The 12,103-nt window shown below is 37.4% G+C and overlaps 1 protein-coding gene across 1 annotated transcript in view; it reads left to right on the top strand.

The window, feature by feature from the left end:
• SHCBP1L (SHC binding and spindle associated 1 like) overlaps nt 1–5,284 on the top strand; it is a 42,604-nt gene extending 37,320 nt beyond the window's left edge. Inside the window, exons 7-10 of the mRNA XM_047705481.1 lie at nt 1,332–1,485; nt 2,766–3,016; nt 3,739–3,861; nt 4,736–5,284. Coding sequence (XP_047561437.1) covers nt 1,332–1,485; nt 2,766–3,016; nt 3,739–3,861; nt 4,736–4,987 — 780 coding nt within the window. The 3' untranslated portion in view covers nt 4,988–5,284. The remainder of the gene's footprint in view (nt 1–1,331; nt 1,486–2,765; nt 3,017–3,738; nt 3,862–4,735) is intronic.
• The last annotated feature ends 6,819 nt before the right edge of the window (nt 5,285–12,103 follow it).

Below are 12,103 nucleotides of genomic sequence, written 5' to 3'. Positions count from 1 at the left end.
AGATGTGTATAAGGATTTATTTGTCATAGTATTTTCATAATATTGAACTGCAAACCATCTAAATAAGAGTAAGAAAATCAACTATGAAAAACTGATATGCCCATATGATGCATTATTATGTAATGACTAAAAATTAGCCTTTGAAAAAATAAAGACATGGGAAGATATGATGTAATGAAAAGTCAGGGTTCAGTGGTGTCTGTCTGGGTCATGGAGTTGGTTGAGCATCTGACTCTTGGCTCTGTGTTCAGCCTGGAGCTGCTTGAGATTCTCTCCCTCACCTTCTGCCCTTCCCACTCATGCTCTCTCTCTGAAATAAGTAAGTCTTTAAGTCAGGATTCAAAGCCATGTATACGTATGGTATGATATGTTGGTATTAGGAGTAACGAGTATATGCATGGGAAAAAGACTAAAAAGGAAATATCTATATATTTTATTTAGCTTAAAATTTCAATTTGTTATATTTTCATTTTTGTTTTTCTTCTAACCACTTTATAAGAAAAAAGATATATGAATGATAATGCCATTTCTTTTTTTATTTTTATTAACATATAATGTATTATTTGCCCTAGGGATACAGGTCTGTGAATCGTCAGGCTTACATACTTCATAGCACTCACCATTTCACATACCCTCAATAATGCCAATTCTATAGGGATAAAATAACAGGCATTTTCTCAGAATATATTTTTAGTTTTCAAATTTTATTTTGAGAGTTCCCCACTCTTTATGGTACTAATAATGAAGTTCTCTTCCCTTTTCTACTCTAAGTGGATTTCTGGTATCTTTTATTTAGTTCTAGAGTATTTAATATATAAGGTTTTATTGATTTACTAAAATTATAGGATTAGTTTGAGTTAAAGAAAATAAAGTAGTAGACTGTAAAGAGATCTAGTGTCATAAAGTCCTGGATCTAAAGCTTAGATTAACCATTCACCAACTCTGTGTCCTTGGGCAAATCATTTCATCTCACTGAGTTTCAAAGTCCTTCACCTGATAAGGGGATATTATTTCCCCTCAAAGAACTGTTGTGAGGCTTGGGAGGTAATATGTATGCTAGTTCAAATTCTGCCTTCTTGGCACACAGTCTTTCATAGCTGTAAAATTATTAGTGATTGTAAAGAAAACCCCATTTCACCATTCCCTTAGTTGATGCACTGATAGTTGGAACAATTTAATGAACATAAAAACATATTTACAGTGTATTACAGTGTAATATACAAGGTAAGTCTTTGAGAAAAGCACACGTCACCAATACGTTAGCTGATTAAAATGACCTGTTTCAGTTTAATTCATTGTTAAAAGTGTACTGTTTTATTTCTTCTTTTCAGGTAAAGGACTTATCTTCAGACACACTTCTCCAACAGCATGATGATTTGGATTTGGCTTTGGACAGTTGTTACAGTGGAGATACAGTAGTTATTTTTCCAGGAGAATATCAAGCTGTAAATCTTGCTTTATTGACTGACGACATCATTATAAAGGGTTAGGGCATCCTTTGCCATCTTTTTGTAACAATGTATTCTGGAAAAATTATATACTATAAACATGATTTGCCTAACACAAAAATCCCTTATGTATCTTTTTAATTAAGATTTTCACACATGCTCATGAGTATATTATCTGTACAGGTGACTTCATTTGGACATAATGTACCAAAGCAAATCAATGAGACTATTCTCCATGACAGTGTAGCACTACAAACACAGATTCTAAAAAGATCAAAACCACAAAAAAAACAAAAAACCTATTTGTAATATTTTAACCCAAACTACTTTTTCTTCCTCTATTGCATTTCTTATCACTTTAGTAGAAAAACCAGGGGCGCCTGGGTGGCTTAGTGGGTTAAAGCCTCTGCCTTCGGCTCGGGTCATGATCCCAGGGTCCTGGGATCGAGCCCCACATCAGGCTCTCTGCTCAGCAGGGAGCCTGCTTCCTTTTCTCTCTCTCTGCCTGCCTCTCTGCCTGCTTGCCATCTCTTTCTGTGAAATAAATAAAGTCTTTATAAAAAGAAAAACCAAATGTAAGGCTGTATTAAAACATATTCAGCATTTTCTCAGGTTAATTCACATGCAAACTTGCTAAAGTAGAAGAATTTACTAAAATTTCTTTTAGGTTCTGAACCTATTTAGTAACTTTAATTCTGCTGTTTAACATTGAAGTAAGGATATTCCCACTGTCTGACCAAAAGAAAAAGAACCAGGTGACTGAGGCTTTGCCTATCAATTCAAGAATTGAGCAAAAACTCATTAGATCTTGATGACTGTAACTAGTATTTTGCTGAACTGCATGCGTAATAAGGAGTATATCATTTTCAAATCTTAAAGCCTTGACGCTACGACCCCTTATTTTTGCACTGTTGTTAAATTTAGATGATTGCTTTATTCTAGATCAAAATTGTGGATATGATTACTCTTATAACCTAATTCACATGACAGTCTTTTTTAGTCATGGTAAGGTAGTTATTTTTGTATCTTAGACACTTTTTAAATGACTATTGATTATGTAATAGGAAAACTTAGGAAAATGTATTATGGAATAAGAATATTGAATAAATATACAGGTACATTTATATTGACTATAAACCCAGATTCTCCCATCATGGCATCAAATATGGACAAAAGATTACATTATAGTTAAGTATATAATTAGATATATTACTTATTAAAAATATGTGAAAAGAAAAAGTATTATTGAATGACTTGACTAAAGGACTTTAAACTTTGGGATTACTGAATTAATTCTGTTTTGTCTCAATGAATCAGGAGTTGGAAAAAGAGAGGAAATTATGATTACTTCTGAACCTTCTCATGACAGTTTCGTGGTGTCTAAAGCTGATAACGTGAAGCTAATGCATCTCTCTTTGATACAACAAGGGACCGTTGATGGTATTGTGGTGGTGGAGTCTGGTCACATGACTCTAGAAAACTGTATATTAAAATGTGAAGGAACAGGAGTGTGTGTTCTGACAGGGGCTGCTCTGACAATTACAGACAGTGAAATAACTGGTGCCCAGGTATTTCCTTTTATAAAGACCGCTTTATTGACAATAGATAACTTACTGTGCAAAGGATAAGTTACTTCACCTTTGAATTGAGTTATAATCAAGCTTAGAAACTGCTAAAATCAGCACAAGTACAGGGCATCATAGCACACGTAGGAAAAATGAACTAAGTTAAGTCCAAAGAATTACTGGCTTTAAATGTGATTTTTTAAAAAAATCTAGAAATTGGTGGCTACAAAACAGATCATGAGTCAGTTAACTTGTTAACATTTACTTAACAAAGACCACTGAAGTATTGCAAAACTAAATGAAAAGATTAAATGATGAAAATAGGATGTTTTAACAGAATGACTTAATTTCCACTAAACTGAGGAAGTTGACATTAGTAGCATTGAGGGAGTTAGAATATATAAAAATTTTTATAACAATTGAAAAAATTGCTCTGAAGAGATTTTTGGCTCCCTCCTAAAGACTTCATTTGGGTGGGAGAGAATGTGACTCAGTGAGACTGTGTGACCACAACCCTCCTTCTAGGCCCGATTATCTTCTAACACAGATTAATACTAGTTTTCAACGTTTTAAAACATTATCTCTAAAGTAAATCATCACATGCACTATTATTTTTGTGTAACTTAGTGTGTCGAGAGTGGTAAAATAGAATTACAATTTTTAAATCTAAAGAAAATTTTGGAGGTACATGTGTGTTTTGAGATTGTTTTGCTTTTAATTTACAGGGTGCTGGTGTTGAACTGTACCCTGGAAGCACAGCTGTTTTAGAAGGGAATGAAATTCATCATTGTAATAACCTCAGAACCAGTGATAACTCAAAAAGCACCTTAGGTGGAGTTAATATGAAGGTATTCTCATATTTCTTAAATATAGAGTTGTTATAAGAATTGAATTATCACAAAAATGCTAAAATATTATGTCTAGACAAGGTTTAGTCTGTTATTGATCTGGAAAAGAATAGTAGAGATAATTAAAATATAGTTTAAATGATGGCTGATATAAAATAAGTTTAGCCTTCTAATTTAATAGTTTCAACTTAAATTCTTAGCAGATAACTGATGAAGTGGATAGTTTTGCTTTTATAAAAATGTTTCAGATTTTTTATTGGGCAGATCTGTAATATGTTTTGGAAAGTAAAGCAAATAAAAAAATAATAAATATATTAAGAAAACTTAAGTCTTTCAAAATTTGTAAAATAATTTAAGCTAGTCAATTAAAATAGTCAATTAAAATAGCAATAATCTATAAGTGAAATGTCTTCCCATTCCTTTCTACTTCTGTTTGTTCTACTCTTCTAGGTCCCTCTCTAGACTTGTGTAGTTGATGAACATTTTCCCTAGAATTCTGGATTAAATATAATTATTTGAAATTACATTATTATTTGAAAATTTAGCATTGTCAGTATCTGAAATTACTTTTATATTTGTTACATTAAAGCTTTATATATATATTTTATATATATATTTGTTATATTAAAGCTTTATATATAAAGCTTTACATATTAAAGTTATACTATATAAAATAAATTGAAAACTTCATTTAATATTTCAATATTAGAGATTTCCTTGGTTATTATGACAATAAGCAGTGTGAGGAAAACATTGCTTGCTTAAAACAGATTGTTGTTTTAAAGAAACATGTAAACCTAAGAATAAATTCTAGAGTATGTATTTTATTTTTATAGAAATTATTGAAAACTAATTTCCCTGAATAATTTAACAGGTTCTTCCAGCACCAAAACTGAAGATGACTAATAATCATATTTACAACAATAATGGCTATGGTGTAAGCATTCTTCAACCAACTGAACAATTTTTTATTGTAGCAGAAGAAGCCCTCAACAAAGGGGCAGCTTCAGGGGATAAAAAAGATGACAGTATGCTCTCCAGGGTAATGCAGAATCTGAACCTGGAGATGAACAACAATAAAATAGAAGCAAACTTGAAGGGGGATATCAGAATAGTCACAAGTTAAAGTATGTGGATTTATGTTAATGTTTTATATTTCAGAGATTTGTTTAGTAAATAGTTCTCATATCCCAAAGAAATGGTGGTTTTAAATTAAAAACCTATTTAATTAAAAAATATTTAAACATTCTAATGCTTTCATTGGATGATTCATTTTAACTTAAGTAACACTTTTTTTTTTTTTTTTTTAAAGATTTTATTTGACAGAGATCACAAGTAGGCAGAGAGGCAGGCAGAGAGAGGAAGGGAAGCAGGCTCCATGCTGAGCAGAGAGCCGGATGCAGGGCTCTATCCCAGGACCGTGGGATCATGACCTGAGCCGGAGGCAGAGGCTTTAACCCACTGAGCCACCCAGGGGCCCCAGTAACACTTTTGATATAATTCATACACCATAAAACTCACCCTTTTGAAGTCTATAATTTAACAGTATGTAGTATATTTTTAGTATATAGGTACCACCATCATCACTATTTAATTCCAAAACAATTTGGTTTTAAACATTGTTTTTGATAGTCTTAGTCTAGTAAGAAGCATCAGGTGTTCTATATTAGTAATAGAAAAAAAATTTTATAGCTAATTCTGATTCATTCCCATTTATCCAGCTAGGAACTGGAATAAGGTAAGACAGCACTATAGCACTCACTATATTAGATAGAATTTGGTTCAGCTGCAACTAGGAAATCCAAAATGAGAGATAAAGAATATGGAAATATAGAGGTGCCTGGGTGGCTCAGTCGGCTAAGCATCTGCCTGTGTGGCTCAGGTCATGATCCTGGGGTCCTAGGATATCAAGCCCTGCCTTGGGCTCCCTGCTCAGCAGTGTGCTTCTCCCTCTGCCCCTTCCCCTGCTCACGCTTTCAAATAAGTATTTAAAAAATGTTTAGGGGCGCCTGGGTGGCTCAGTGGGTTAGGCCGCTGCCTTCGGCTCAGGTCATGATCTCAGGGTCCTGGGATCGAGCCCCGCGTCGGGCTCTCTGCTCAGCGGGGAGCCTGCTTCCTCCTCTCTCTCTCTGCCTGCCTCTCTGCCTGCTTGTGATCTCTCTCTGTCAAATAAATAAATAAAATCTTTTAAAAAAATAAATAAATAAATAAATAAATAAAATAAAAAATGTTTAAAAAACCTGTAATGTCAGAATTCCATCTTGTCTTACCATTGTATGGTTTCCATTCAAAATCACCACATGGGCCAAGATAGCAAGTTAGCAATAGTTCAAGCCATGGTTTAAATTCCAACCATGCAGCAGGAGATAGGACCTTCCTACAATTACATTATTCCAACTTTCATGCCTCCCTCCCACTAGAATCTAATTACATGGCTCCACCTAACTACAACTGAAGCTAGAAATTATGCATTTTTTAAGAGTTAATCTTTAAGTTGGAGAGGTTATGTGTCCTCTAAAATAGGGGCTTTTTTTTTTTAAAGATTTATTTATTTGACAGACAAAGATCACAAGTAGGCAGAGGCAGGCAGAGAGAGGAGGAAGCAGGCTCCCTGCCAAGCAGAGAGCCCATTATGGGGCTCAATCCCATGACCCTGGGATCATGACCCAAGCTGAAGGCAGAGGCTTTAACCCACTGAGCCACCCAGGTGCCCCTAGGGGGGGTTCATTTTCTAAGATACAACTAGTGGTCTTTTCTACAAAGCAGTACTTATACTGATTTTATTTTTGGCCTTAGTATATAAAAGGAAATAAACACTCGGGCTCACACACTTATTTTCCTTCCTCGATTTTTTTTACTTCACGTTATGTGTAACTTAGCAATGGCGACCCTGTTTGTCAAAGAGAATCTCTTGATTTGAGAGTCAAATTAGGCATGGTTGTTCTTCAGTTTCATCAAGAGACTTTTATTTTTTCTACACAAGGCCTTGTTCACTGGGTGACATGAGATAACTGCAGGTATTTTCATGGAGGCTTTAACAAGAACGGTCTTTCTATAATGAATTTAATGAGCTGTAAGGGGAGGCATTTTCCCTTCCAATCATCTCCCTCTACCTGTTTTCGGCTCCCAGAAGAGGTGATGGACAAAGGATCTTTTGAGAGCAAAAACAGCAAGAGCTTTGCATGAGCACAACGCGCACTCACCGGTCATCTGCCTTCTGTGTGTTGCCGCCATTGGTTTCCAACCAATTTCTTTTCCAGGCCCACTTCAGAGTAGGTCGTGTTCCCTACTCTCATGTTTCTCAAGCACGCAAAAGCATGTAAGAAATTTAGTATTTCACATCTCCTTTACCTTCCCGTCTCTACTTTCCCCTCCAGTGTAACAAATGACAACTTTAAAGATTTAACACCAATTTATCTTACTTCTGTAGGCTGCAGTCTGACATGGGTCTCACTGGGCTAAAATCAAGGTGTTGACAGGAACTTTCTTTCCTGTGCATCTGGGTAGCTGGCGGGGTTGTTTTTTGCAGTTGTAGGATTTAGACGTTTCCCTGACAGTTGTCAGCTGAGGGCTGCTCCCAGCTCCTGATGGCCAGCTGCATTCCCTGGGTTCTGGCTTCCTTCCTCCATCTTCAGAGGCATTACCAATTGACTGAGTCCCTCTCTGCTTTGAATTTCTCCTGCCTGTTCTTCAGTCTCACCTAAAGGAAGGAAGGTTCTATATTCCTGCTCTGCCCTTCCCTTTTGTGTACATATCTGGCTGTCCTACTAGACTGTAAGTTTCATAGAGTACGGACACTGGTCTTAGGAACATTACATCCCACACTGCATGTGCATTCCAAGTAATAACTGTTAGTGTTAAAGAATGATACTCATGGGTCTCTGCCTATGCCAAAAACAGAAGTAAGATTTACAATCCAGGACTTTCAAGTTGCTGGGGATGAAAATGTTAGAGGACTCTAAAGGTGGGAGACTGGACAAATCAAGATTAGAAGAGTGGCCTGCGATGTGCAATGAAAAGGGATGATTTTTAATCCTTTTTTGTTTTTTCTTATGAGACTGGTAGTGGGAGTGGAGACTTCTTTTCCCATACCACGCCAGCAGCAGCTAGAGTAGAGACTCAACTGAAGAGCAGAATGGGACCCACGGTACTAGAGCCTGTCAGTTCATGAAGTAGAGGCAGTGAAAATGGCAGGTGGCTACAGATCAAAAGACTGAAAGACATTCCTCTGGCAGCACAGGACACAGACAAGTTGCTCTGATGATAAGGAGCAAGCTGCCATTCTTGGTGAGACACCTTACTAGACTGAACGGTTACAACCAGAAAGCACTGCACTTGAGGACAGGTCTAAAAACTACATTAATATACTATGCTTTCAGTGACTGAACCAAATCAGGTGTTCTTAAACTGAAATATAAAGACCGGTCTCAAGAGTCTGTGAACTACTGAGATTTTAAGTAAATTTTATGTACCCGCCTTTTGGTGGACAGCCCATAGCTATCACCATATTCTCAAAGAAGCCTCTCAGTCCACAGCTTACGACCACTGATTTGGGTAACACTTAAGTTTCCTTTCACATATTATTGCTCAACCGAAGTCTCAAACAGTTGTCTTTTAACAAAATATGTTGCTTTTTTCTATAGAAAACTCTGATTTGTTCTGTAGAAAACTCAGGAAACTGTGTAACTCAGTATTTTAATACTGAACATTATAATATAAATTTTTTGGTGATTTCAGATTTTGTGGCTGCATAAGATGCACATTTTTTAAATTTACCAATAAAATTTTGAAGCCACTGATAGGTATCATTAGAAATTCTAGGTTATTTTGAAATGCTCAAAACTATTACTAATGCCAAAAAATTTTAAAATTTAGATCAGAAGGTTAACCAAACCTTATTGTATTTTTTTTTTTTTAAGATTTTATTTATTTGACAGAGAGAGATCACAAGTAGACAGAGAGGCAGGCAGAGAGAGAGAGAGAGGGAAGCAGGCTCCCTGCTGAGCAGAGAGCCCGATGCGGGACTCGATCCCAGGACCCTGAGATCATGACCTGAGCCGAAGGCAGCGGCTTAACCCACTGAGCCACCCAGGCGCCCTTGTATTTCTTATTTTAAAAGTATAAATTTTCGGGGTTCCTGGGTGGCTCAGTGGATTAAAGCCTCTGCCTTTGGCTCAGGTCATGATCCCAGAGTCCTGGGATCGAGCCCCACATCGGGACTCTGCTCAGCGGGGAGCCTGCTTCCTCCTTTCTCTCTGCCTGCCTCTGCCTACTTGTGATGTCTGTCAAACAAACAAATAAATAGATAGATAGATAGACAGACAGACATGAACACACTTCTCCAATGAAGACATACAAATGGCTATCAGACACAAGAAAAAATGTTCATCATCACTAGCCATCAGGGAGATTCAAATTAAAACCACATTGAGATACCACCTTACACCAGTTAGAATGGCCAAAATTACCAAGACAGGAAACGTGTGTTGGAGAGGATGTGGAGAAAGGGGAACCCTCTTCCACTGTTGGTGGGAATGCAAGTTGGTGCAGCCACTTTGGAGAACAGTGTGGAGATTCCTCAAGAAATTAAAAATAGAGCTTCTCTATGACCCTGCAATTGCACTACTGGGTATTTACCCCAAAGATACAGATGTAGTGAAAAGAAGGGCCATCTGTACCCCAATGTTTATAGCAGCAATGGCCACGGTCACCAAACTGTGGAAAGAACCAAGATGCCCTTCAACGGACGAATGGATAAGGAAGATGTGGTCCATATACACTATGGAGTATGATGCCTCCATCAGAAAGGATGAATACCCAACTTTTGTAGCAACATGGACGGGACTGGAAGAGATGATGCTGAGTGAAATAAGTCAAGCAGAGAGAGTCAATTATCATTTGGTTTCACTTATTTGTGGAGCATAACAAATAGCATGGAGGACAAGGAGAGACGGAGAGGAGAAGGGAGTTGGGGGAAATTGGAAGGGGAGGTGAACCATGAGAGACTATGGACTGAAAAATCTGAAGGGTTTGAAGAGGCGGGGGGGTGGGAGGTTGGGGGAACCAGGTGTCGGGTATTGGAGAGGGCACGGATTGCACGGAGCACTGGGTGTGGTGCAAAAACAATGAATACTGTTATGCTGAAAATAAATTAAAAAAAAAAAAGATTTAAAAATAAATCTTTAAAAAAGTATAAATTTTCAGTCATTTGAATATTTACTAAAATATTAAAAATAATCACTAAGTGTAGTTATTTTACATTTTTACAGGTTAACAAGGAAAATACAGGTTTACCGGTTCAAGTCAGAAGTGTTAAACACTGGATTATGCAGACAATTTCCTTTATTACCTCCATACTTAAATTCATTTCTAGGTTTGAAGGAAATAAACGCAATTTCAAAGTTTGGAAATTCCTGAATGATCTCCCCTGAACATTAATCCTAGAGTGACCAACTTGTTCCAGTTTTCCACCCTAATTAATTCCCAGGAAGCAGATTCTTTCCTAAAAGTGAAATCATCACTAAAATAGTCTGATAACCTCAGTTTGCTCTGAAAGATTCAACAGTAAATTTTCCCCATGTGAGTCAGAAACCTTTTACACTATACCTAACAGGACAGTCCACAAATATCAAAGGCACACAAACACACTTTAAATAACGCTCCTGTCTTCTGGCCAAATCTTTCAGGTAAATCCAGTGGAAATCAAGAACCTTATTTCCAGTCAAAACCAAAACCTATGTCAGTTTCAGTGCAATTCAAAATTTCATTTCTAGTGTCCTTTACTGCCGTACAATCCCAATTCTGCTTCTAGAATCAAAGGCAGGGAAACTAACTGGCTTTCAAATACGGGATTTGCTACAGTTCATGTCCTCTTTCTAGTTGTCTGTGCTGATCCTAAGCTGACACACTGTTCATGTTCTCCTGGCCTGTGCCTTTGGCACAGGCGATGTCCCGAGGGTTTTACGTGCAGCTCCACAGCATGGGAGATCCCATTAACTGCAGCTGTTGCTAACAAACACGCCAACACAGCCTCTAGGCACAGAGAGCTCTTCAGCACGGCTTCCTGGAAATGGCCCATCAACTTACGGCCCCAGTTTACTTTTTGGCCTCTGTCTGGGCCCAAAGGAAATTTGCAATTCCCTTCTACATCACCCCCAGCCTCAAGCCTCAAAGAAAGCTGCTGGGCTGTCACTGCTATAATCTTCAAGCTTCTAAGTAAGATGCCATCACAGGTCCATTCTTATCCCTGCCTAATTTCTAGAAGGGCAGACCCAATTTTCTCAGTGCCAACTCTCACTATACTGCCAAACCCTAATGTACGTGTGTGGTGCTCTATATATTCTTTCTTTCCAAATTCTCTCCCCCATACTGTGTCTAGGAGAGGTGCAATCAGCTCTCATCTCGGAAACACTGTTCAGTCATCTTGCACCTGCTGCAACATCCCTTTAACTGAATATTCTTTTTGTTCTAGGCAGATCAGAGGAAGGTTTGAGAAGGGAACCGTAACACATTGGGTGAATCTTCAGGTATTAATACGCCACAAAGTACTCCATGAGGTCTTCTGCCCCATAAGTCTGATCATTCTCTTGAAGGAATGATTTCTGGATATGATGTTATAATGGACTGACAATTAAAATGGACTTAAATTGACTTCTACTTACAGTGATAACAGTCTGCTATTTATTTTCCTTCCCACTCCCATGTAAACAAGTAGAACACCAAATGACTTTTTAAAAATGATTTCTTAAAAAAACTATCTCCACACACAATACTATATACAGATCTTCATATGTATAGGTTTGTGTGTATGTATCTGAATCAGCTGCTTTCAGGAATCAAACAATGCAGGACTGTGATCATCAAATTAAGCGAAACAAATGAGATGAGCCCTAAGATCACCCAGGCTTTCTGTGAAGGTATTTTGATAATCATGGCATAGGAATAAAGAACGAAGCACAGCACAAGCAGTCTCATGGAGCTGAAGAGACAGAGGCTGGTTGAGGGAGGATAGCTATGATTTATGGGGCAGAATACAGAAAGGAGACAGTCACAAAGAGAAGAATTACAGAAATCTGCATAGGCACTTCCTTAGGTTTTTAGCCAAAGACTCGAAGATTATTAGAACTATGCCTAAGTTGTTCTTGCAAGCTTTATAGAATGTAATTTGACATCTCTCTCCACCATTTTGGTCATCTCGATTTCTCATTTCTAACTGAAGTCATTGGAGAAATGAGCACCAGTT

Source organism: Lutra lutra, chromosome 15 (assembly GCF_902655055.1).
Source record: "Lutra lutra chromosome 15, mLutLut1.2, whole genome shotgun sequence".
NCBI lineage: Eukaryota > Metazoa > Chordata > Mammalia > Carnivora > Mustelidae > Lutra > Lutra lutra.
Note: the sequence above shows the minus strand (reverse complement) of the source record. Positions and strands in the feature narration are given on the sequence as shown.